General features: G+C 36.0%; 1 protein-coding gene across 5 annotated transcripts in view; it reads right to left on the bottom strand.

The window, feature by feature from the left end:
* The window catches only part of ATOSA (atos homolog A), a 115,610-nt gene that overhangs the window by 14,286 nt on the left and 75,226 nt on the right, over nucleotides 1-26,098 (bottom strand). For 4 of the 5 annotated variants that reach the window (XR_007152719.1, XM_047861123.1, XM_047861122.1 and 1 more), the window contains exons 3-9: nucleotides 14,680-14,864; nucleotides 13,563-13,765; nucleotides 13,163-13,288; nucleotides 9,969-11,817; nucleotides 7,981-8,100; nucleotides 4,664-4,743; nucleotides 3,855-3,963 (exon numbers count right to left, since the gene is read on the bottom strand). Coding sequence is in view for 4 of the 5 variants with exons in the window: in XM_047861123.1 (XP_047717079.1) it covers nucleotides 3,855-3,963; nucleotides 4,664-4,743; nucleotides 7,981-8,100; nucleotides 9,969-11,817; nucleotides 13,163-13,288; nucleotides 13,563-13,765; nucleotides 14,680-14,864 (2,672 nt within the window). In the remaining variant the exon portion in view is untranslated. The remainder of the gene's footprint in view (nucleotides 1-3,854; nucleotides 3,964-4,663; nucleotides 4,744-7,980; nucleotides 8,101-9,968; nucleotides 11,818-13,162; nucleotides 13,289-13,562; nucleotides 13,766-14,679; nucleotides 14,865-26,098) is intronic. The other variant, XM_047861124.1, reaches the window with a different exon arrangement.

Raw genomic sequence — 26,098 nt, 5'->3', positions numbered from 1 at the left:
GGGGATTAAAGAGTGCACTTGTCATTGAAGAGCATAGGGTAATGTACAGAATTGTTGAATCACTACATTGTACACCTGAAATTAATATAACACTGTATGTTAACTATGTTGGAATTAAAATCAAATTAAATTAAAAATAAAAATAAATAAATGACAGGTTAAACCCAAAAAAAAAAAGTTGCTACTATTTTCAAGTCCTTATTCAGATGTTCATTTGAACCGAAATCAACTTTTCTCTCTCAATCTTCTACAATCCTATGAAGTTTGGCCTCCTCTCACTATTCCAATGCACACTGAACTATCCTTAAACTTCACCACTGTTCAAACCTAATTATTTAATATGTTATTCTTATCTCTGTAAATAAAACTATGTTCTACCAGAGCAGGTATAATAGAAATTTTCTTACCCTTCATAGAGCCTATTCAAGGTGCTAGACACAGAGAAGCACTTAAAATCTTGTTAACACTCTTAAGCTCACTTGATGACATAATCACTTGTAACAATTTAGTGCTAACTTGCTACGTATAAGAAACATTTTAGGGGCACCTGGCTGGCTCAGTTAGTAGAGCATGCAACTCTGGATCTCATGGTTTTAAGTGAGCCCCATGTTGGGTTTAGAGATTACTTTAAAAACCTTGGGGCGCCTGGGTGGCGCAGTCGGTTAAGCGTCCGACTTCAGCCAGGTCACGATCTCGCGGTCCGTGAGTTCGAGCCCCGCGTGGGGCTCTGGGCTGACGCCTCAGAGCCTGGAGCCTGTTTCCGATTCTGTGTCTCCCTCTCTCTCTGCCCCTCCCCCGTTCATGCTCTGTCTCTCTCTGTCCCAAAAATAAATAAATGTTGAAAAAAAAAATTAAAAAAAAAAAAGAAAAAACCTTAAAAATATAAAGATTTAATATTCTTAAGATGTCACTTTTCCACATATTGACCTATTATCAATGCAATCCAAACAAAATCTCAGCAGTCTGTTTTGTAGGAATAGGTAAGCTAACTCTAAAATTTACATGATGAAGGGGAAAGGAACTACAATAGTTGAAGCAATTTTAAGGAAGAATAGGGGTGCCTGGGTGACTCAGTCAGTTAAGCATCTGACTTCAGCTCAGGTCATGATCTGGCAGTTTGTGAGTTTGAGCCCTGCGTTGGCCTCTGTGCTAACAGCTCAGAGCCTGAAACCTGGTTCGGATTCTGTGTCTCCCTCTCTTTTTGCCCCTCCCCCATTTGCACTCCGTCTCTTTCTCCCTCTCAAAAATAAACATTAGATTTTTTTTTTTTAAAAAAAGAAAGAATAACATGTTAGAGAACTCATATTAGTTCATGTCAATTCTAAAATAATTGGTCATTCATGTTCACAAAAATGAAACTGGACTATAAACTACATATCATATATAAATCTTAACTCAAAATGGATCACACAACTAAATGTAAGAGCTAAAACAATAAAACTTGTAGGAAAAAAGTTTTGTGACCTTGGGGTCAAGCAAATAGTTCTCAACCACGGTACATGTGTCAATGTTTAGAGATATTTTTTACTGCTATACCTGGGGGGTAAGGGGCAGACGATGGTACTGAACTCTAATGGACAGAGGCCAAAGATTCTACTAAATATCATATAATGCATCAAACAGATCCCATAACAAAGAATTATCTGGCTCAAATATCAATAGTGCCATGGTGGAGAAGTGTTGGGTTAGATTTTTCAGATGCACTATCAAAATTAAGATCCATAAAAGAAACGAATAAATTGGACATTTAACAAAACTAAAATTAAAATCTATTGCTCTTCAGGGGCGTCTGGGTAGCTCAGCTGGTTGAGTGTCCAACTCTTGATTTCTGCTCAGGTCATGATCCCAAGGCCGTGGGCTGGACGCCCACATTGGGCTCCATACTGAGCGAGTAGCATACTTGGGATTCTCTCCCTCTGTCTTTCTCCCATGCTTGCATTCCCTCATTCTCTCTCTCTCTCAAAAAACATAAATGAAAAAAATAATTATTTGGAAAACATTATGTGCTTACTTGGGAAAGAAAAGCTAAATGATAAAGCACAGAAAAGAGGCTCAACAGTATGAGTATTCAGGGAAATACAAATTAAAACCACAGTTCAACAGCATTGCAAAACTACTAGAATGATTAAAATTAAAACGACTGACCCACAAACACTGGCAAGGATGTGGATGATCTAGAACCCCCATACACTACTAGTAGGAATTAAACATGGTATAACCACTTTGGAAAACACCTTGGCAGTTTCTTAAAAGAAGTTAAAGATATACCTACCATACTACCCAGACATTCCATTCCTAGGTAGTTACCCAAACAAAATGAAAACTTATGTCCACACAAAAATGCATCCATGAATATCCACAGCAGCTTTATTTGTAATAGCCCCAAACTAGAAACGACCCAAAGGCCTAGAATCAAGTGAGTGAATAAACAAATAGTGGTATATCAATATAATGGAAATAAAAAGAAATAAACTCTTGATACAAAGGACAACTATAAATTAAAGAGAACTTATGGGTTGGACAGTCTCAGAACTTCTCTGTATTTTTCTACTGAAGTCAAGTGAAAATATATGCATATCTGCACAAATAACATTCCAATGTACTGATCTTTTAACCATCTTCTCTTTCCTAAGGCTTTCACATATGAGATGCTCTTTTTCCCCACTCACAAATTTTCTTTTACTACAAAGGTTGCAGAATAAGTGATACTCACAATGGCCTCATGCCATTTTAAAATGACAGAGAATAGAGAGTTCAACAGTTCTGAAGTGATACCTTAAAAGTGACTGGAAAAGAAATCAACTTATCATAACTATTTTAAAACTCTGAAAGACAGCTTCAAAATCAAATACAGTTTTAAATACAGCATACTGTTAACATATCAAACTGCCATAATTCCAGTAAAGCTATTTAAATTAAAACTACTAATTTTACATTATTTTCCCATAAAAAAACCTCACCAATTAAATTCACTTTTAAAACTCCATTTACAGGCTTATGTTTCAGGTTGTTTTTTTTTATTGATGTGCAGTTGGCATACAATATTAGTTTCAGGTGTACACCATAGTGATTCAATGTTCAAGGCTGTTTTCTAATTAAAGGTAGCTAATCCAATAGTACACTTGATCCCAAGTAGAAATATTCTTATTAAATAAAATAATAGCACATTATTGGAGACTAACCATTCCATTTTTTAAAATAATCTTATTTTAGAATAGTTTTAGGGGTGCCTGGGTGGCTCAGTTGGTTGAGCATCCTACTCCAGATTTCGGCTCAGGGTCATGGGATCAAGCCCCATGTTGGGCTCTGCGTCAAGCATGGAGCCTGCGTAAGATTAAGATATTCTCTCTCTCTCTCTCTCTCTCTCTCTCTCTCTCTCTCTCTCTCTCCCCCCCCCCCCCGCTCTGCTTGCTCTCCCTTTCCCAAAAATAAAAAGAGAATAGATTTAGATTTGCAAAAGAGTTACAAGTATAGTACAAAAAAAACATTTGATTTTGAAAATTAACCTCCTTGATCATGAAGGGGCTCCTATCAGTCCACCATCCTCCATCCTGGGACTCAGAACCAGTACTATCAGGTAAGGTGTGGTCAAGTCCCTTCTCTGGCTAGAGTAACAGACACCTCACTCCAGTTTACCTAAGTCCTCTAACTCCCCTACAAGGTACCCAGTTATAAGATGGCAGTACCAACAATTCTAACTTCACTTCTCACAGAAAGGAAAAGGGAAAGATTTCAAGGCTTTGAAAAAATACAATCCATTTATTTATTTCCCTTTCACAAACAAATGACATAAATAACACCCTAGGTCTAGGTTAAGAAACTTCAACTCTTAAAATAGTTTTCAAAAACATTACCTCAAAATTTCCTAAGAGACTAAGACTTGTTATAGGTGGAGCACTAGAACTCAGAAATGGTTTTTCATGAATATCTGGATCATCTTCAGTGTTTAAACATGGTCGATGACTATTAAAAAGAAAATCAGCAAACAAACACATTAAGCACAGTATTTTCTAATTTATTTTTTGTATAAAATTAAATTAGGAGAATTTGATCCATTTTACTTAAACTACATGATAAAAAATTAATCCAACCAAATTTTAAGATATGAAATATCTAGTTTAAATTCCTGATTAGATTTTATGGTCTTTGTTCTAATATTTGACAAAAAAAATATAAGTAATATCCTAGAAGGTTTCAAGGCAGAATTTATATCACATAGTGGCATCTGCTAGAAATCTATAATGCAATCTTCTTTATCAGTCTTCATTTTCAGTTAAAAATGAGAATATAAAGGCAAAATTATGTGACTAAAGAAAATAAGGAGAGTATTATTTGTCAACATGGACACATTTCCAAGGCTTTTTTTTTTTTTTTTTTGCAAAGAACTGTAAGGTAAAGAAGGAGGTGAATGACCAGAAATATTCAAACTTACTTAAGTGCTAAAACCAATGTATTTATTATGATGACCAATATACACTAGCTACTCATTGTCTTAATTTCTCCCTTCATCCTTAATAACTGTGTGAAATTAATATTGAAAATGATACCCAACTAGAAAATAATATTCCTATTAGAATTGTGATTTTTAGAGTAAACATTTATTACACAAGACTAGAAATTAGTATATTATTTCAAATACACAAATCAGTTTTAATATAAATACCTTCCAGATGATAAGCTTTTCAGATGCAGTAATGAAGAATCCAAATCAAAGCAACCTGATTGTGTCTTTCTTTGAGGAACCTAAGGTCAAAATAATCATTTGTGATATTTAAAAAGACTGTAATTTTTTCTTGAATTGATAGAACACTTTTCAAATTAAAGTTACGCATATTTTACAAATACTATAACTTCTCCCCAGTCTACTTACAATCATACTCTATTACATATTGTCCTTATTTCTCATGTTATTAACTGGTAGAAAAAAAATAAATGATTAACAAAAGCACTTTTACTAGGTTTTGACTCTTTAAGAAGCAGAATGTTTTTTCTAAAACAAAATCTTACATGGAATCTCAATATATAATAAGACTTTTACTTTTTTACTTTATATACAGTTAACCCTCTAACAACACAGGGATTAGGGGGCACTAATCCCCCCTGCCCAGCCTCTGCAGTTGAAAATCCACAAAAAGTTTTGGATCCCCAAAAACTTAACTACTAATAGCCTACTGTTGACTGGAAGCCTTACCAACAGCATAAATAGCCAATTAACACATATTTTGTATGTTATATGTATTCTATACGTGTTGTTCAAGGGTCAACTGTACTTCTGTATTTTGTGAAGGGAGTAAAAGACTTAAAGCTTTCAAATAAAAATAAACAAACAAAAAAAAATTAAATGGTGATGGGAGCCTGGAGTCCTGCCAACTCTGCTGCTCCTTTGTCCCTCCCTACCCACTGTGCATTTCTAAGAACTCTGGGGCTTCACAAAGAATAGGTTTGAAAAATACTGCTCCAGATGTTCAACCACCATTTTATACCACACATTACATTTAAGACCATGATCCAATCACCATCTAGCTGAAAATATCCTAAAAATAAAAGACCCAAATATAAACTAAAGTTAAAATCACATACAACATGCAAGTTAACAAGACTTGTTACTAGAATAAATATGTATTGTATACAGTACGTTCGTCATTAAGAAAAAAGATAATACTGAATGTCTAAGCAATCTCAATATTTTTGAGATTTTCATGAGTGCACCATGCTATTTTTTGTAGCTTGAACTTAATTGGGGGCACCTTGGTGGCTCAGCTGGTTAAACGTCCGACTCTTGATTTTGGCTCAGGTCATGATCTCACAGTTTCCTGAGTTTGAGCATTGACCCTGCAGAGCCTGCTTGGGATTCTTTCTCTCCCTCTCTTTCTGTCCCTCCCCTGCTTGTGCTCTCTCTCAAAATGAACTTTAAAAAAATTATATATAAAAAAAGAACTTAATGTGAAGTTCTCAATCTAAATTCTCATGTCTTCAATTCTGAAAAGTTCTTTACCTTCATTTCTTCTGATACTGCATTTTCTTTGTTCCACTTAGTTCTACTTTTAGAATTTGTACTACACTTCTATTCAGCATCTCATTTAATCCTCCATGGCTCTTCCATATTTTACCAACTCTCTTCCTTTCTGTACTTTATTCAAGATGCTTTCTTAGCATCTGTCCACCCATCACTACATTGCTATACAGCTGATTCTGATTCAATGTTAATCCTTCTGTATTTGTAGGCACACATGTTGTGTGTGTATACAGCAATTAAAATATTTTTCATATTTAAAATTTCTATTTAGTTTTTTCAAGTTCATAAGTCCTTGCATCCCTACCCCCTGTTTGTACCTGTCCCAGCAGAGGCATTAAACCCTAGCACTAAATTAGGTTCAGATATCCCAGAGGGCCATAATTTGCCTCATATGAGTATTTGGAGATTTATCTTTCTTTCTCTTATATTATACTATGTACTTAAAGGTTATATCAGGTATTACATATTATTTTTATTAAAGGTTATATTCTATCCATGATTTCCGTCTTTGAGGAGGAAGAGTCTTTGTAGATGAACTCAGTCTACCATGCTGAACAGAAGTCTACAATGCTCTTTTTATCAGTATGATGCTGACAAATCTTTTTTCCTGATCACTTGGGTCTTTCGAAAGCACCTCATACCTAGGTCAAATGTTTGGGGTTATTTTAAGTTGTTTGGAATTCAGCTTCTCTAAGACAAACACCTAAGGTCCAAGTTATAAATTTAAATTCAAGATCTCTTATTCAATAATTATTTTTTGAACATAGGCCAGATATTGTATCCTTAGAGTTTACTTAAAAAAACACAGATAAAGTAGGGTGACTGGGTGGCTCAGTTGGTTAAGCGCCCAACTCCTGGTTTTGGCTTAAGGAATGATCTCACGGTTTCATGAGTTTGAGTCCTACATTGGGTTCTACACTGGCAGTGCAGAGCCAGCTTGAGATTCTCTCTGTCTCCCTTTCTCTCTGCCCCTCCCCGACTCACACTGTCTGTCTCTCCCAAAATAAATAAATAACTTAAAAAAAAAAAAAAACACGCAAAGCACCAAAACTTATCTTCTATCAGTAGCAAAATATATATGCTTTTACTTCTCCCTGAAATTGATCACTTGACTCAGGTTTAACTGAAATGGCAGGTATACCAGCTAACAACTGATAGCTTACTATGTGTTAGGAATTATATTAATCATCCCCATAATACTAAAGCAGACATTATGCTAGGGTCAAGTCAGGGTGATTCCAAAGCAAGACTCCTAACCATTGCACTCATATCTACAAATCTATTTGTAAATGTAGAGTGGGGAAATTTATATGTCTCAAAATAAGATGCTGCATGGGTTCCAAATCAAAAACAACCACAAATCTGATTCCCAAATAACTCAGCTGGTGATGTCAACCAGCTTCAGATACAAATTTATTTATACAAACCCACTTGACACTAAGTATTTTCTTTATATTTAGTAATAATTAAAAGATTAGACAAAAGAATTTCAGAGAAATTTTATAATCCTAATTTTTTTCATATTTTTAGTCTTTTCTCATATTAACACATAGCTATTAAATATATTAAAAAGTGGTTTCTAACTGGAAATTCCTTTTAAAGGCATTTACATTTTTCGGGTGCCTGGGTGGCTCAGTTGGTTAAGCAGCTGACTTCAGCTCAGGTCATGATCTCAAGGTTTGTGGGTTCGAGCCCTGCATCAGGCTCTGTGCTGACAGCTCGAAGCCTGGAGCCTGCTTTGGAGTCTGTCTGTCTGTCTGTCTCTCTCTCTCTCTCTCTCTGCCCCTCCCCAGCTCACACTCTGTCTCTGTCTCTCTCAAAAATAAAATAAAAAACATTAAAAAAAATTTTTTTAATAAAAAAGTGCATTTAAATTTTTTTTCAATTACAATTCAGATAAAATAATTTGTAAACATTTTAGATGTTTCCAAGTATTAATATGAAATAAGAGAAAGAAACCTTACAGGACTTGAGAGAAGAGGCAATCCAGTTCGAGGATGAAAAGCTCTGGTTGAGGTCCCATCTAAGGAATGAAAATTATGTTTCCGCCAGACACTTGAATGTTTCAGTGGTATAGTCTTCTGCTAGGAAAATAATTAATTTTAATGATAACATTTAAGTAATTTTGGTCTTATCCCTAATATGTACTGAGATATTACATCTTGGGTGGTAATGCTAATCATCTACAGATCTAGATCTACACACACACACACACACACACACACATACACTTTAATAAAACAATGTCTAAGAGTTTTTTTCTAAAGTACTGAATAAACTCAAATATTCTAAAGAAACTATGTCCAAATATAATCGTCTTACACATATGCTCATATTTATAAATACTCAGAGTCTAACATCTGGTAAGCTAATATTTGATACTTTTAATTTGTGAAAAAACAACTACTCACAGGTAGAAAAAAGAGTATTCTAAAATATAAAACTATGTTAATATTAAGAGTCGTTCTCAAAGCATGTAATTTGGTAGAGCACGACACAGAAATACAATAAATGTGAATTTAAAAATATATCTAATGCAGTTGCAGTACATGTTTTTGATGTGATACAGAAACAAGCTATTTCTTAAGAATTTAGGCAAGTTTAAACCCAAACACTAGAAATTCATAGCAACACATAAAAATCAGAAAAGTCTACTTTGGGTCCTGGCTCTGCCACTTACTAGCTTTGTAAGACCTCGGGCAAGTTACTTAAGCTCTCCAGTCCTAGGGTCCTCATTTGTAAACTGGAGTTTACTCTAGTTTACTCTCATAGTTTAGTGGAAGGATTAAGTATGCCAATATGTGTAAAATATTCAGAAGAGTGTCTGGGCACTTAGTAAATGTTGTATGATTATATTTAAAACAAGAGCATGAAAAACCGAATATTAGTAGCTTGAAAAACACAGTGGCCAAATTAAGTTTTCCTTTTAGGTACCAGAAAGGATCATGAAAAGCTAACTGTTTTTGTGACAATTATAGTTTTAGAAAATTGCAAACTACCATTTGATACAATCCATGTTAGATATTCTATTGAAAAACAAATTGGAAACATGGTACAATTATTAAAACTCTTATGTCCAGCAAACTAATTTTACTGATAAAGAAGATAAACTAAGGACATTCAGATTTAGGTCAAGACAGTTAAAAAGTACTTTTCCAGGGGCACCTGGGTGGCTCAGTTGGTTAAACGTCAGACTTCGGCTCAGGTCATGATCTCTGGTTTGTGGATTTGAGCCCCATATCCTGCTCTGCACTAATGGCTTGGGTTCCTGCTTTGGATTCTCAGTGTTCCTCTCTGCCTAATAATAATTTTCTAAAGCTAAAAAATGGTTTGGTAGAAAGTTAAATAAAATGTAAATAAGTATCTTTTATTTATATAGTACATTAAAGATTCACAAAATTTCTTAAAATCTATTATATGATTGTCACAACTCTGAGATAGGCAAAAGAGATTTATCATTCTTATTTTAGAACGGAGGAAACTGAGGTTTTTAGAAGTTAAGTGACTTAAGTTCAAAATTGTGAAGTCAGGACAGGAATCCAGGCATTCTAACCGACAAACAGCCTTGTGACTTCTCCATAGATATTCCTAAAATCCCTAGCTGAGCAGTGGCATTACAACGGGTGCACTGTATTAGGCCAGAGCTACTAACAAATGATACATTAAGCTGATGTGAGTTTCATTTCTGACTCCTAATTACCCTCCAGCAATTGTCTAGTGTTGAAATAACCAAAAAAGGGCAATGGGAAGAATTCACCTAGCATTTGCTCTTAAGTAAGTAGGTTATTTTCCAAGGATGTTAATACTAGTTTTGTAGCAGGTTTATTAGAACTGACTGTATTTACTATAATTAATGGGCACCTTAGGCCTTTATAACTAGATCTTCTGTAAACAAAATTGAAACCATGATAAATGCTTGAGAATTATATTTGAAATATTAGATGTTACCTACCAACACCTCTGTATTTTTCAGTCGTTCACATGTAGACAAACAGTCTTTTACTTTCTTTCTCTGAGAACAGTTTTGAGATTTTTCATCAATTATCTCTTCTTTCTTATCCTGTTCAATTTTTAATAGGTCTGGCTTTTTGCATTTGCGAACTTCATTATCTTTATTGAGATAATTTTCTATACTATTAAGTTGAGTATTTTGCTCACATGTCTTAGGCCTTTCTGAGTCTTTATTTGAGCACTTGTTTTCATGTTTGTTCAAATATTCAGACATTTCCAACATAGTAGCTTGTATTTTTGAGTCATCTTTTTTGGAGTTATCAAATTCATGATTCTTAAAATATTCTGGATTAGAATTTTCATTTTTTATTCTTTTTTCCTTATACTTATCTGTGCAAATCTGTTTGTCAATACTGTTGCAATTTGAATACTTTTTATCAGTTTCATTGCTAATTTCTTGCTCCTTAAATTGACACTCAGAAAGTGTATTTTCCAATCTGACTGTCAAATCTAAGTTATTTTTTTTGCAGTGAGGCATATTTGAGGGAGTCAATAAACTAGTGGCCTTGTTCTGTGTCTCTTGAAAAGTATTTTGGATGGTTTCACTAGGATTGTCCTGATACAGATTTCTTCTTATTTGAGGTTTCAAAGAGGATTCGACTTTACCATTACATTTAAAATAACTAAATGATTTATTCAGTACTAAGTTTTCCCCTTCGCTGCTGTCTTCTAACAAGGAAATTTTTGTATTGGAAATGGAAACAGAGGTAACATCCTTGTTTTTCTTCCACAAATTGTTGTCTTCATATGTACTCCTAAATACTTTCGAAGGAACCGAATTGGAGTCATGCATGTTGAATGACTGCCGGGGTATATGTGATGCAGTTGGATCAATATGCTCCAAGTGTTGAGCAATCCTTGCAATAACATCTTGTCGCTCCTGGAGTAAAGAGCCAATCAAAGGATTTGTCTCACCAACAGACTGACGAGAATAAAGACCATTGGAACTGCCAGTTTCACTTCGAGGAGTATCTGGTTTTACTTGAATTTTTCCCTCACTGGTGTCTTCTGAGGAGGTAAGCTCAGGACTACCAAAGGAAATGGAGAAAGTTTCTTTACATTTTCTCACATTTTCATTTTCTTTTGAAACCCGGAAAAGTTTTGAATTAAGTGAACTAGACTCTTGTATATTAAATGGATGTCCAGAAACAGGGGAAGTGCTTGGATCACAATGAATCAAATGCTGAGCAATTCTTGCAATAACTTCTTGTCGCTCCTGAATTAAAGAGCCTATTAAAGGATTAGTCTCACCAACTGACTGCCAGGAACTCTGGTGGCTAGAGACCCTGGAATCAATCACTGAAAATGATTTTAAAGTTCTCACTGGTGTTTCATGTGACTTTTTATCTCCTCTACCACTGAAGCCCAGAATATTGGCTTGACGTGTTCCATAGTCAGATTTACTGCCAGTGCCTGGATACAGTTTGACATTTTTGACAGCTGCAGTATATTCTGGAGTTGTGCCATTTTTTGCATGCAATATGTTTTCAGGTGCCATGGTCCAAGATTGTTTGCTACACAGACGCTGTGAACTATTTGTACTACATTGTTCTACTTCACTAGAATTGCGGTGCTGATGGACTTTAAGTTCATGTTCTTGAATTCTTTTCTCATAAAGGCCAATATTAGTGTGAATACTACAGGTCAAAACTGGATAATTAGATTGTCTGGGCAAGGACTGAACGCTGACTTTCAAGGCCACATTGTGAGAAACATTAGGAACAGGAAACACATGTTCAATCGGGGTCTGTGAAAAATTCCACTGCAGGTCTACATCAGCAGCACTGATTCTAGAATCATATAGAAATATACAGAATCAATGCATTGTAATGCTTATAACGTTATATTATAAAACATTTTCAATAGTTACATACTTATCTTTATTTGCATTAATTACTATTAAGGGTTTACTTTCAGCTACTTTACCATGCATGTCATTCTGATAAAACCAACATAAAAAGCACAATAGTTTATGCTTAGAATAGAGATGATTTTTTTTATCTGAAATTTATTGTCAAATTGGTTTCCATACAACATCCAGTGCTCATCTCAACAGGTGCCCTCCTCAATACCCATCACCCACGCTCCCCGCCCTCCCACCCCCCATCAACCCTCAGTTTGTTCTCAGTTTTTAAGAGTCTCTTATGTTTTGGCTCCCTCCCTCTCTAATCTTTTTTTTTTTCCTTCCCCTCCCAAATGGTCTTCTGTTCAGTCTCTCAGGATCCACATAAGAGCGAAAACATATGGTATCTGTCTTTCTCTGTATGACTTACTTCACTTAGCATAACACCCTCCAGTTCCATCCACATTGCTACAAAAGGCCATATTTCATTCTTTGTCACTGCCACGTAGTATTCCATTGTGTATATAAATCACAATTTCTTTATCCATTCATTAGTTGATGGACATTATGGAAAGAGCCTAGAGATGATCTTTTTACGAACACTAGACTACTTAGGCATTAAAGCTCAAGAATACTATAATTTAGAATTATTTCTTAAAACAAAAAAAAAATGGCATTTACTCTAAATAAATGGATTTAGCTAATTCTGTTGTACAAGGTGATTAAGAGATACTCAATCTCAGGGCCAACTGCCTAAAGAAACAATTAGACACTTGGTCAGCAGCCTGTAAATTTACAGTTTTCAAGATGCAAAAATTAAATAAGTCTACCATTATGGAAATTTGGCAGCCCAGAAAGTTTTTATACATAAGCCCATTGGGGGTTCTTTAAAGCTAAAAAGCTCTCTGAAAACCATTCTATGCCGGAGGTGCCTGGGTGGCTCAATTGGTTAAGCATCTGACTTCGGCTCAGGTCATGATCTCACCGCTTGGGAGTTAAAACCCCACGTTGGGCTGTGTGCTGACAGCTCAGAGCTGGAGCCTGTTTCTGATTCTGTGTCTCCCTCTCTCTCAAAACAAACATTAAAAAAATAAAAAGCAAATTAAAAAATAAAGTAAAATTCATACTGATTCGCATTTAAATTCTCTAACTTGTTTTGAGAAAATCTTCAGGAAATTTTATCCACTTACAGTTAGAAATGAAGGAAATAAATTGCTTAAAAGGTAAAATATCATTCAGTAGCTAACCAACAAGGTTAAATACACACTGTCCTTATTTTGCCCAAGACATACCTGTAAAGAATATTTCGTGGAATAGCACCATGGGAAACACTCAGCCAAGCACTTAATTGAGAAAAAAACACAAATGAGCGGACAGCCAATAGAAGAGTCTTCTCTTCAATAAATCGATCGCCACTCCTAAGGGAAGTAAAAAGTATCATTTAAATGTCAGCAAGTACAAAATGATTGAACTGTAGAAATACAGAAGCTAAAATAAATATATTCTGGATATGTGCTTTCAAGAGTATCGAAGTGCATTTACTAGTGTCACTTGAAGTCAGAGAAGAACTAAATGTCTAAATTTTACTACATCATTAGAGTCAAAGACATGATACATTACTAAAATAATTTATAGAAGCAATGGAAAACCTGATTTAGCAAGAACAACTTGAAACTCAGTTCAACAACTTACTGTCGAGGAACTGGCTCCAATATCCATCTTTCTAATAATAATGCATCTTGCTTAATTGCAGGATCATTGAGATCAATTCCATCTGTGGTGGGCCCATCATCACTGTAGCAGCAATCTGGGAGTAACATCACTTCCACCATGATTGGAAGGTTATTCTTCCACAACAGTAAGACCTCAGACCTAGTTCTTCTGGCTTGGCGACACTTAAGAGAAAATGAATGTAAGCGAAATACCTCAATAACCCAAGGCATTTTATATTTACAGTTTAAAATTATAATTGTAAAATAGACATCTGTATGAGAAATGAGTCAACTGTAGATCTTTGCTTAGGCTTATTTAGATTTCCTCATTAAATAGTGGATTAACACTAGTGAGTTCTAGAGTACAAGGATTAGTACTGAACATTTATGATGCAAAGTTTCTTGGGGAGGGGGATATTTCTGCTCTATTTTGTGGAAAAATAACTGTCATACACCATGTCTGACAGGCCTTGAGGTGGCCCAGCCTAGTTTGTTAACTATGTCATTGTTACAAAAAAAAGATTCATTCTAAGTAAAAACCAAAATATTAAAATCTCATTTTCATTAAATGCTCAAAATAGACAAGATTTTAAAAATGTAAAATTTTGAACTACATTTAAGAAACTGTTGGGAAAATCCCTATAGCAAATTATACAGTACCAATCAAAATAAATATTTTTAACATTATATAAAAATACTACTATGATAGCAAAAAGTATCCTCCCATAGGAAAAAAGAAAGGAATATAAAAGGGAAATTGGTTAATCTGAAGAAAATAATCATGAAAATAATTCTACCAAATAAACACAAGATCAATAGCAACAATTATCTTAAATCTGGCAAGTAAGAAGGCAGGTATGATTTTGGCTGTCACCCTGCATGCTGATCTGCAAAGGTACCTACTGTGACTTTAAGAGCATCGCTTAAGAGTTAGGGGTATTAGCTATGGTCCAAGATTAGGATTTTTTTTATTGTAGTTATAAGTGATTTTAAACTTAAGTGTGAACATTTTAATTGTCATGTAACAAAAGTGATCACAGAATTTAAACTAGTTTATATGAAAGAAAAAGAAAATATACTCAATACACAATTCTCACCTGAGCCAGCTTGTCACTACATTCATGTTTGGAAGTTACTGGGTAACAGGACTGTGCTGGAGGGCAATGGAAACTTTCTGTGCGACCTTTTACAGAACATTCAGGTGTTCGTCCTTCTGTTATTAACAAGGCCAAAGAGACCAAGAACTCCTCTGCATCATATTCAAAATATTCATCTAGAGTATCTGGTTTAAAAAAAAAAATGAGTCTCTAATTTAATGTATTCTTGTTAAGAACTCAGCGTTTACACCTAAAATACCTAATGTCACAATCTATATTCAAGTATATTCAGTAACAAAGAGTGAAAGGGGGGTAAAAATCAGGCAATTAAAATACAGTAAACTCTTGATTCACAAGGTATACAAGGTAAGGAGAGAATGGATAATTCCAAATTTCAGTTAAGACAAAGATGGTTGAAATTATAGCATAAAATTATTTTTATGTCAATTTCAGTTAAAATGTCTAAGATTTAGGAATAAATTTATAATCCTATAGATATTTAGATATCTTCTATTTTTCAGATGTCAAGTGCAACAGTTTTTATACCCAAAATTTCACCAATAACCAAAAGGTTAAAAGGTCTTATTATGTCATATTGTTTAGCTGTTTTATTACTATTATTAAATATTAAGGATGCAAATTCAAATACATGTTTCTCCCTTTCTCTCCTTTGTCCCTTTCTTATCTAGTTCCTTATTCTTACAACCCATCTGTGCTGTGGACATTCAGAGCTCTGGAGTCCTTCTCTGCCTATGCCTTACAGTATTAGTAGTTTCAAAAGGAGAAATGTTATAATTATCGCAGCAGATGCAGGCCCAAATTACAATATATAAAGTGTGAATTTTGTTGTTGTTATTGTTACTATGCAGTTCCAAACAATTTGATATGCAGGTGTTCTCACTTATTTGTAGTAATTTTTAAATTTCTCGCAAGTGCTCCAAGTTTGTGTAACAGTTAAGTTTCAAAAGTGTTAACCTGTTACACGAGTTGAACACTCGTGCAAATGTACACACACAAATTCAATTTGTTGTGCAATCCAATTAAATAACACATACTTTAAGTACTTGCTACACTGTATTAAGTGACAGGGAATACAGAATTGTACTATGGCATAGACCCTAGTCTCAAAGGGTTCGTGATTCATAAATCATCTTCAAAACAAATAGAACACTACAGCATTTAATACATTCCAACGTTTTTCATAACAGTGGTAAAATTTTGCAAAAGAGGTAGGCATTGAAATACACAAAAAGAGTCAGACCTATAAATACAAAGAACAAATTGGTGGTTGTCAGAGGCAAGGGGGCTGGGAGATGGGCAAAATTTGTGAAGGAGAGTGGGAAATACAGGCTTTCAGTTATGGAATAAATAAGTCAAGGGAATAAAAGGCACAGCATAGGGAATATAGTCAATGATATTCTAATAGCGTTGTTTAGTGATAGATGGGAGCTACACTTATGAGCACAGCATAGAAAATCTGAATCATTATGTTGTACACAGGAAACTAATGTAACATTGTGGGACAACTATACTGAAAACAATTGTTTTTTAAAGGAGGTAGGCATTGAGCAGAACCAGGAGAGAGAAAGTGCAACTTGAGTAGAGAACCTGTATAGAGAAAGTGTGCAAAAGAAAGGACTGGAGCCAGATAGCCTTGAAGGAAATGACGAAGAATGCCCATTTCTAGCATCAGGAAGGCTTATCTGGAAAAGCAGCAGCCTTCAAAGCCAACTTTATTGAGTTGGTATTTTAAGACCATTCAGAAAATATTCCCTAAAATGACCATGTGCAACATATAAAATAACAGTGAACACTAACAATGTCAGACATTGCCAGTTCTAAGTACTTTCTACACATTAATTCATTCTATCCTCAGAGCAGCTCTATAAGGCGGAAACTGTTACTACCATTTTAAAGATAACTGAAGCATAGAGATGTTAAGTAACTTGCCCAAGATTACCCAGCCAGTAAAGAATGAAGTTGGAATTTGAATCTACAGTCTGGCTCCAGAATCTGGTTCCTTAACCACTACTACTTCATGCCTGCTTTCTTTCATTGCAGCTATAAAAACTGTTATTACATACTTTAGTATATGTTTATAAAAATGTAAGTAAAATAATAATATGCAACATATATATTAATAATACATATTGGAACAGACAGCCCCTCATCAGCTTACTATTTTTTGACTTGACGATGGTGTGAAAGTGATTTGGCTTTTGATCTGGTCCCAGACAGCAATATGGTAGGGTCCTCTCGTGACGCTGCACAGCTGCAGTGAGCTCCAGGGCCCAGTCTGCCACATGATGGAGAGGGCAAACCACCAATACACTTACAACCATCTGTACCAACACAACCATTCTCTTTCTCTCATTTCCAGTATAGTGTTCAATAAATTACAAGCATATTCAACACTTTATTATAAAATAGGCTTTGTGTTAGATGATTTTGCCCATCTGTAGTCTAATGTAAGTGTTCTAAGCACGTTCAAGGCAGGTTTGGCTAAGCTATGACATTTGCTAGGTTTGGAATGTTAAATGCATTTTTCACTTAAACCTATCATAAGTTGAAAATGTCTTATCAGAATGCAACCCTGCTGTAAGTCAGGGAAGATCTGTAGTTTCCAGGGATAGAACCCTAGTTTATAATAATGTGACAAGAAAAACAAGAGAGTGATCTCAACTTTCCACTTTCCTCTAGAAATCAATTAGATTATAAATCAAAGGTTTCCTGTAGTCCCTTGGGATTCACTGAGTTAAATCCTGGTGTCCTTCATGGGGAATCAAAAGATGTAAAAAGGATTCCATTCAATCCCTTTCTCTGGTGGTTCTGTGGGTTTTCAAAGCTACCTCAGGCTTGCCATGGGCTACATGGCATGATTTCAGCTCCTGAGATATTTCTCTGGGCTCATCCTGTTCCTTTCCCTGAGTTTGTCAGCTAATCCTGGAAAACTAAGAATTGTGACAGAGCAGTGGCTCCTAATCTTTGGAATGCTGAATGATGCCAAGATGTCAGCTACTCCATGTGAATACCAAGGATGATCCACAGCCTAAGCAATAAGTCTTACATTTATGTGCTACTACTTAAAAAAAAAAAATCTATACTTGAGAAAAAACCTACAAGGTCAGATTAAGAAAGGGGGAAGGGCAGAAAGAGTGGGGAGAATGACAGTGTTATCCTTATGCCTGCAAAACTATAATTTATCTCTAAAGCCCCAGCAAATAATGGCTTACACACCAGGAATTATCAAGTTTAAAGTGATAAAAACTAAACTATTACAAAAATAACTTTTTTTTAAGTTTGTTTATTTATTTTAAGAGAGGGGCAGCGAGAAAGGGAGAGAACCCCAAGGAGGTTTAGTGCTGTCAGTGTAGAGCTCAATGTGGGGCTCGAACTCACAAACCATGAGATCATGACCTAAGCCGAAATCAAGAGTTAGATGCTCAAGTGACTAAGCCATCCAGGCACCCCCAGAGTGTTAAATATTTAAATGAAAAACTTAAAACAAAGATTAGAGATGACAGTAGTTATATATTAGTTATCTATGTAACCATTACATAAAAATTACAGGACACCTAGGTGGCTCAGTTGGTTGAGCACCTGACTCTGGCTCAGGTCATGATCTTGCAGTTAGTGAGTTCGAGCCCCGCTGTCACTCAGCACTGCTGTCAGCCTATCAGCAGAGCCCACTTTGGATCCTCTGTCCCCTCTCTCTGCCCCTCCTCCACTGTACTCTCCCAAAAACACATATTAAAAACAAAACAAAACAGAACTGCAACGAATAGCATGGATTATACTGTAGCATTATGAAAAATAAAATACTACCTAAATGCATGTGACTTTATGATGACAACCTTTAGGAACTGTCAGGAAAAATGTAAGGATGTCTGAATTTTAAGAAATGAGAATACTAAAATCACAGTGGCCATTAGAAAAGTTACATAGTTAAAATTTTGATAATGTCAACCTCTAAAGCACCAGACAGCAGAGACTACCATAAGGAATACGAACAATAACTGAGAACTATGTCATGCTAAAGAAAATTCACTCAATAGAACTTGATATTTTGAGCTTATTCTAGAAGTAAGTTATGATTTTAGGGCCTCTGAAAACAATGTACCTTTATAAAAACAAAAGGTGTTTCATATCTAGACAAATATGGACTGTTAATCTTACCTAGTAGTTACATATTTTAGAAGAAATAAATTATTTGATATAAAGCATAGCATTGAAGCAAACAAAGGATGTTACAAGTTTTCACAGGCTATGAAGGACAGATCTTTGGAGACTGGAGATTAATGAATCAAAACATAGTTCTAGAATCCCTCTACCTCCAAGACCTCAATGAGGATTGGGTTTACACCAGTTTGACTGAGAGCCATGACCAGACTGGCTGCTTTTGTAGTAGCATGCACTTCTGGCTGTGGAGTTTAGCTATTTCTTATACAGTTCCCCATCTGTTCTGTTTAATAAAAGAGGTGAACAATTTGGTAACTGGGAAAACTCTGATCAGAGTGATCCACAGATAAAATGGACTCTCAGTAGAAGTAAATTCTTTATCACCAGGGATATTCAAGGACAGACTGAGAGACACATCCCAGGGGTCTGATTGAAGGTATTCAGCTAGTTAAGTGGTAGCAAGAGTTCTTTCAACCCTGAGAGTCTATGAATCTGTTCTTCAGAAGCAGCACAGAAAAAACCCTAGGAGAGAAGCCAGAACCACTACCTCCTTCTTAGGAGCCCCTCTGAACCAGTACTCATCATATAGTGATTCAGAAAAAACTCCCAGGATAGCTCAGAGCTTCTTCAAAGCTCTGTGTAAAACGAATGAGAGAAGAAGGTCTTACCCATCACTGGGCTGCTAGATATGCGGTTCAGTTTACTTTTTTTTTTTTTTAGTATTTTTAATTTATTTTAAATATAGTTTATTGTCAAATTGGCTTCCATACAACACCCAGTGCTCATCCCAACAAGTGCCCTCTTCAAGGTTCACTTTACTTCTAAAGCCTGGCAAGGTAGCAGAAAATTCCACACTTCTAATGACATGGAAGACAATGACAAGACAAGCAGGAGAATAACCTGGGGGTTGCTAAAAAAAAAAAAAAAAAAAATGTTTCTCTAACAATAAGGTTCTTTCAACTTCATAAAGGACAATCTGGTAATATGAATCAAAATCCTCTTTCTGTAAAATAACACATACACTGAGCTGAATATTAAAGGATATTTATTTAAATGTTTATACCAATTTAAAAAATGGAATAAACCTAAATGTCCAATAATACAGGACTGGTTGATATACTGTGGTATAGTTATATCTAAAATAATGATATAGGTCTACTTTTGACAAGGAAAGATATCTATAAAATATCTTGAAAGTGAAAACATAGTGTTTCAAAAGAAAGAGTGTTATGATCATGTGTTTGTGCCACAATCACATGTGCCATGTACACAGAAAGATGTATATATAATAAAATATGATCAGCCCTTTCATAAAGCTAATATACAAACACATAAGCTAAATTTTTTTTTTTTTATAAATTTTTTTTTCCAACGTTTTTTATTTATTTTTGGGACAGAGAGAGACAGAGCATGAATGGGGGAGGGGCAGAGAGAGAGGGAGACACAGAATCGGAAACAGGCTCCAGGCTCTGAGCCATCAGCCCAGAGCCCGACGCGGGGCTCGAACTCACAGACCGCGAGATCATGACCTGGCTGAAGTCGGACGCTTAACCGACTGCGCCACCCAGGCGCCCCACATAAGCTAAATTTTAAATAAACTACTGTTCTCTGATTGGTATTAGATAAATGATAAGGCCTTTTAATTGAAAAATAACATGTAAATAAAAGCATTACCTAGTGTCATACATTTTAGTCACTGTCTTATAGAACTCCTACTTAGTAGGCTGTAGTTTAGTTATTTAATATAGGAATTCGTGAAGACAAACACAGGTAACAGCATAGGTTGAAATAACTTAGCAGTTTAAAATGCTTTTTTTTGCTTTTTAAAAATAAAATTTAAAAAATTAAGTGAGATCTAGAGTCTTATACTAACAATATGAGAAACATATATGTAGGGAGCTGAGAATGGGTGTTAAGAATTAGTGGAAAAGATTATGCTCAAAGAACTGGATTCTCTGTTGACATAACCAGTATATTGGTATTAAGACTCCATTTATTCAACAATTATTTATTATATACGTACTATTATATACCTCCTGTGTGCCAGGAACTTTCCTAAACACTGGGACTTGGAGCTTATATTCTAGTGGTGGTGGAGAAAAACAAGAACAAATTAATAAGAAAAATAGCAGATAGTGGGGTACCTGGGTGGCTCAGTCAGTTAAGCCTCCACCTTCAGCTCAGGTCATGATCTCATGGTTCTTGGGGTTGAGACCCGCATCAGGCTCTGGGCTGACAGTTCAGAGCCTGGAGCCTACTTTGGATTCTGTGTCTCCTTCTCTCTGCCCTTCCCCCACTCATACACTGTCTCCCTCTCTCTCTCTCAAAATAAAATAAACATTAAAAAAATTTTTTAAAGACAAAATCAGATGGTGTGAAGTGCTATGCTGTAAGTGTAAAAAGAGTGAAATGAGAATGCTTATGTGAATGTTTTATATCAAGTGTTCAGAGAAGGCTTTTCTGAGTAGGCAACATTTAAGCTGAGATCTGAGCAAGGAGCTAGCTATTCAGAAATTAGGGGAAAGAGCATTCTGAGCAAAGGGTCTAAGGTGAGAATGAATGGGTAATGTCCCAGGTAAGTGAGGCTGGAAAGGCAGCAAGAAGAAAAGGAAGATGAAGATCAGAATGGTGGTGAGGGACTAGATTATACAGGATGATTTTGAAGCTCTCGAGGAAAGAGTTGAAATTTTGTCATAAATTCAATGGGAAGCCTTTGGAGGTTTTAATTAGAGAAATGGCTTGATCTGATTTACTTTTTTAAAAAAAAATTATTTTTGAGAGTGATAGAGCTAATGTGCAAGCAGGGGAGGGGCAGAGAGAGAGAGAGAGAGAGAGAGAGAGAGAGAGAGAGAGAATCCCAAGCAGGCTCCGTACTGTCAGCACAGAGGTGACAGAGCTGAAGTCAAGAGGTGTAAACTTAACTGACTGAGACATCCAGGCAACCCTGATTTACATCTTAAAGTGATCACCTTGGCTGCTATGTTGATAATAGGAATAAAACCCAAAGTAGGTATACTAGTTAGGAGGCTACTGTAGTTGTCCAGGGTTAGGGATATAGTTTAGGGAATCATTGGCAATTGGAGAGTATTCACAATCAAGAGCTACCTAAAGGAATATGTTGGGAACTCATGACAGAGCCTGGAGGCACTCCACCAAGTAGTGATCTGAGAGAGGATGATGAACTAGCAAAAGGAGCTGTCAAGTATCTTGTATCACAGAAGCACAAGGGAAAAAAAATGTTTCAAGGGCAGAGCCAATGGTTTCAAATACCAGTGAGGTTTAATAAAATGTAAACAAAGATGTGACCACTGGATATGACAATAAGCAAGTCACTGGTGACCATGAATGACAATAGTGATCTCAGTAGACAGTGATGGAAGACTAGGCAGATATGACATACATTGTCAATTATTCTGAAGGGTATAGATGATAAATACAAAAGTCTACTTTCTGAGTCCCGAGAAAAATGACCATTCATGTATAACAGCCCTTTCTATAAAAACAAGGTAAGTATTAAATACACATCATCATCACTCAAAATGGTCTTCAAATCTCAAAATGAGAATAAAAGAAGTTCCCTTCTAAGTCTATGAGACAAGGGTAGGAGATTCTCCCTCTTTATGGTCCTGAAATCCAGCCACTAAATCTTACTAATCTTACTTTAAAATTTTTCTTTGATTTAAACTCTTCTTTTTTGACCTCAAAACAGTTAACCTAAGTTAGGCTCTTACTATTTTATGCCTGAATTACTACAACAGTCTCCTAGCTATGGTCTAGGACTCTAAGCCTCTTCTTACTCACTTTGCACTTGAATGCAATTAATATTCCTGAAGAGCCATTTCATCACATTCCTCTTCATTCTAAGTTTTCGGTTTGTTTTACTGGCTCCCGAACTGCCCTCTGATTTAATGTAAACTCTGACATTAGGGCCAGGACCACACTACACTTGGCTGTGCACTGCCAGGTTCTGATGTGAATGTTGCATCTTGGATACACACTGAGGTGACCCTGCTTTAGACTACACCTTTGGAGTCTTAGCTTTCTCCACCTTTGCTTCTTCATCTCTTTTACTTCTCCCCCCATAGTCTCTCTGTTCCAGCCAAACTGTGACCTATTCCATGCTTGTGCCACTCCTTGTTCTTTTTCATCTATTAAACATGGCTGATTCTTCTCCTTTCCAACAATTCTGAGCTTTCTGAAAAGTTTCTTGATTCCCTATTTTTTTTCCTCACAAAAGAGCCCTTTCCTAACTCATTTCCACACTCATCTTTCACTGACATTATACTCTTCCCCAGAACTTAGGTAAGCCATGTAGGCTATGAATGGTTACTTCAGGGTGCTGGCTCACAGTCCTAAGGTCATGAATTTCACCTCCACATGGGTAAGTTTCACTGTGTTCCATAAACAGGCTGTACTGCTAACTTCAGGCAACCTTTGCTCAAACTTGGGGCACTTACCACAAATGTGAACATGAAAAAAGAAAGGATAGATCAACCATCACTTCAAGAAAAACTAAGCACTATATTAACAGTTCTATAGGTAACTCAGCCCATCCATTTCTTTATAATAATATTTTTAATATTTCATGGATATGTATCTCAATGGGTTAAATTCTATATACACTGAAAAAATTTTGGTTTCTCATCTTTATGTTCCAATCTCAAAGATAAGTGTTTCATGGTTCTGTTTTAGGCAAAAATTGTAAGGGAGCGTACCTTACTTCCAGATGAAGAAAATAAGGCACAAAGACAACAGTTTTCTTTAAAAAAATTTTTTTAATGTTTTATTTATTTTTGAGAGCAAGAGAGACAGAGCACGAGCAGGGGAGGGGCAGAGAGAGAGAGAGAGAGGGAGACACAGAATCTGAAACAGGCTCCAGGCTCTGAGCCTGTCAGCACAGAGTCCATGTGGGGCTTGAACTCACAAACTGCTAGGTCATGACCTGAGCCGAAGACAGACACTTAACCAACTGAGCCACCCATGTGCCCCTGCCCCTCAAGTTTCTCACTTCTTAAGGCATCACCAGATTGGTGGAATGGTTCATAAATGTTGTTAGCCTGTTTTATTAGCCTCTTTTTTTTTTTTATCTTTTATCAAGTCATTCCAGGAGATTTCTATTGACTTAAAAAAATTTTTTTAATGCTTATGTTTCAGAGACAGAGACAGAGTGTGAGTGAGGGAGGATCAGAGAGAAAGAGAGAAAGACAGAATCCTAAGCCGGCTCCAGGCTCTGAGCTGTCAACAGAGAGCCCGAGGTGGAGCTAGAACTCATGAATTCAACCAAATATGGGTGTGAATTCAACCAAATATTTTTTTTGTACATCTACATAATACAATAACTACCAAAGTGCAAAATTATAATTAAAGCATTGTAATATTCTGAGGTGTCATCCAGAAAACTAAGTCATATGTATGTTTTTATAGTAATCTACCTTTTCAAAAACTGGCTATAAATTTTAATTGTCACTTATTCCAAACATCCAATTACACAAAGATGATCATCATCTTCTTGAGTTGTGAAGTATTTTATCAAGTGCTTCTTCCTTTTAATTTTCTTGATGTGGCGCAAAGTAATAGTTAAGAGCATGAACTCTGAGACAACCAGTTCTACTACTTGTTAGTTCTTTGGCTTTGTGCAAATTATACAACCTCCCTTTGTATCAATTTTTCTTTTCTCTTTTTCTTTTAACTTTATTTGAGAGAGATAGCACGAGTGGGGGAGGGGAAGAGAGAGGGAGACAGAGAATCCCAAGCAGGCTCTGCACTGGCAGAGGGGCTTGAACTCATGAAGCCAGGAGAACATGACCTGAGCTGAAACCAAGAGTCAGATGCTTAACCCACTGAGCCACCCAGGTGCCCTGCCTCAGTTTTTCTATTAAATGGGGAAAATAATAATATCAACCTTCAGAAGGTAGTTACAAGGATTGAGTTATTATTTGTAAAATTTCCAGAATATTATCTGACACAGAGCGATCACTATGGAATTGTTTGTTAAATTTAAGGTAAACATAAATGCAATGACACAGCTCTTCCTCTCATTTTAAAGATGTGAAAACTAATTCTGTAAAATCATTTGCCCCAAGTCACACACATATTATCAGTAACTAGAGAATTATCTTTAAAAACCTGCTTGCCACTACCAATAGTCCTTAACTCCCAATTATAGAATCTCATACTTATTTTTCATTTCACACAAAAATGACTTCGAGTCTAACCTTCCAGATCAAGGCATGAATTCTTTAAAGCTCCTCCGACAGACGTATCTTCAGGGATTCTTGGTATTAAATGAATTTGGACTCTTTAAAGCTCTTTCAATTTAGATATTATGGAATATCTAGATTATGTACTTCCAGAAAAAGCAAGAGGATATCCCACTTAAAAAATCATGTTTTTTAATGTTTATTTTGAGAGAGTTTGTGCGTGTGTGCATGCAGGATGGGCAGAAAGAGGGAGTGAAAGAATCCCAAGCAGGCTCCCCACTGTCAGCCCAGAGCCTGACACGAGGCTCCATCTCCCAAACCGATCTCACAAACTGTGAGATCATGACCTGAGCCAAAATCAAGAGTCAAATGCTTAATGGACTGCTCCCCAGGCGTCCTGAAACATTATTCTTATAATGCTTGGCAAAACTGTACAATCATATCTGCTTATAAATAAAGTGTTTCAATGTTCTATTTTGTGCATTAAAAAACACTTGAGTTCATTAAAACTGAGCTTGGTCCCTTTAATCGTCAAAGAAAAATAAGCAGCTTCTGTGGGAAAAAAGACAAGGGATAAATGGTTTTGCTTTTTTTTTTTTTTTTTTTTTTTTAAAGACAAAGTCTTGGCTTTTGTACACAAGTCACAAATTAAACTCAAAAGAACCTTCAAGAGCATGTATTTTCATTAATTTGTACATGAGGAAACTGGACTTCGGAGAGGTAAAGTAATTGCTCAGACACACATGGCAATATAATGGCAAAGTGAGGCCTCAAACCAAGATCTCTTAGATGTGAAAAATGTTAGAAATCTGAGGACTTATGGGGGCACCTAGGTGGCTCAGTTGGTTGAACATCCAACTTTGGCTCAGGTCATGATCTCACGGTTCTTGAGTTCAAGCCCCACATCTGGGCTCTGTGCTGACAGCTCAGAGTCTGGAGCCTGAGCTCCAGATTCTGTGTCTCCCTCTCTCTCTCTCTCTCCACCCCTCCCCTGTTCTCATTCTCCCTCCCTCCCTCTCTCTCTCTCTCTCCCTCTCTCA

This window comes from Prionailurus viverrinus, chromosome B3 (genome assembly GCF_022837055.1).
Source record: "Prionailurus viverrinus isolate Anna chromosome B3, UM_Priviv_1.0, whole genome shotgun sequence".
NCBI classification, from domain to species: domain Eukaryota; kingdom Metazoa; phylum Chordata; class Mammalia; order Carnivora; family Felidae; genus Prionailurus; species Prionailurus viverrinus.
This window is presented reverse-complemented; position numbering and strand designations above follow the sequence as displayed.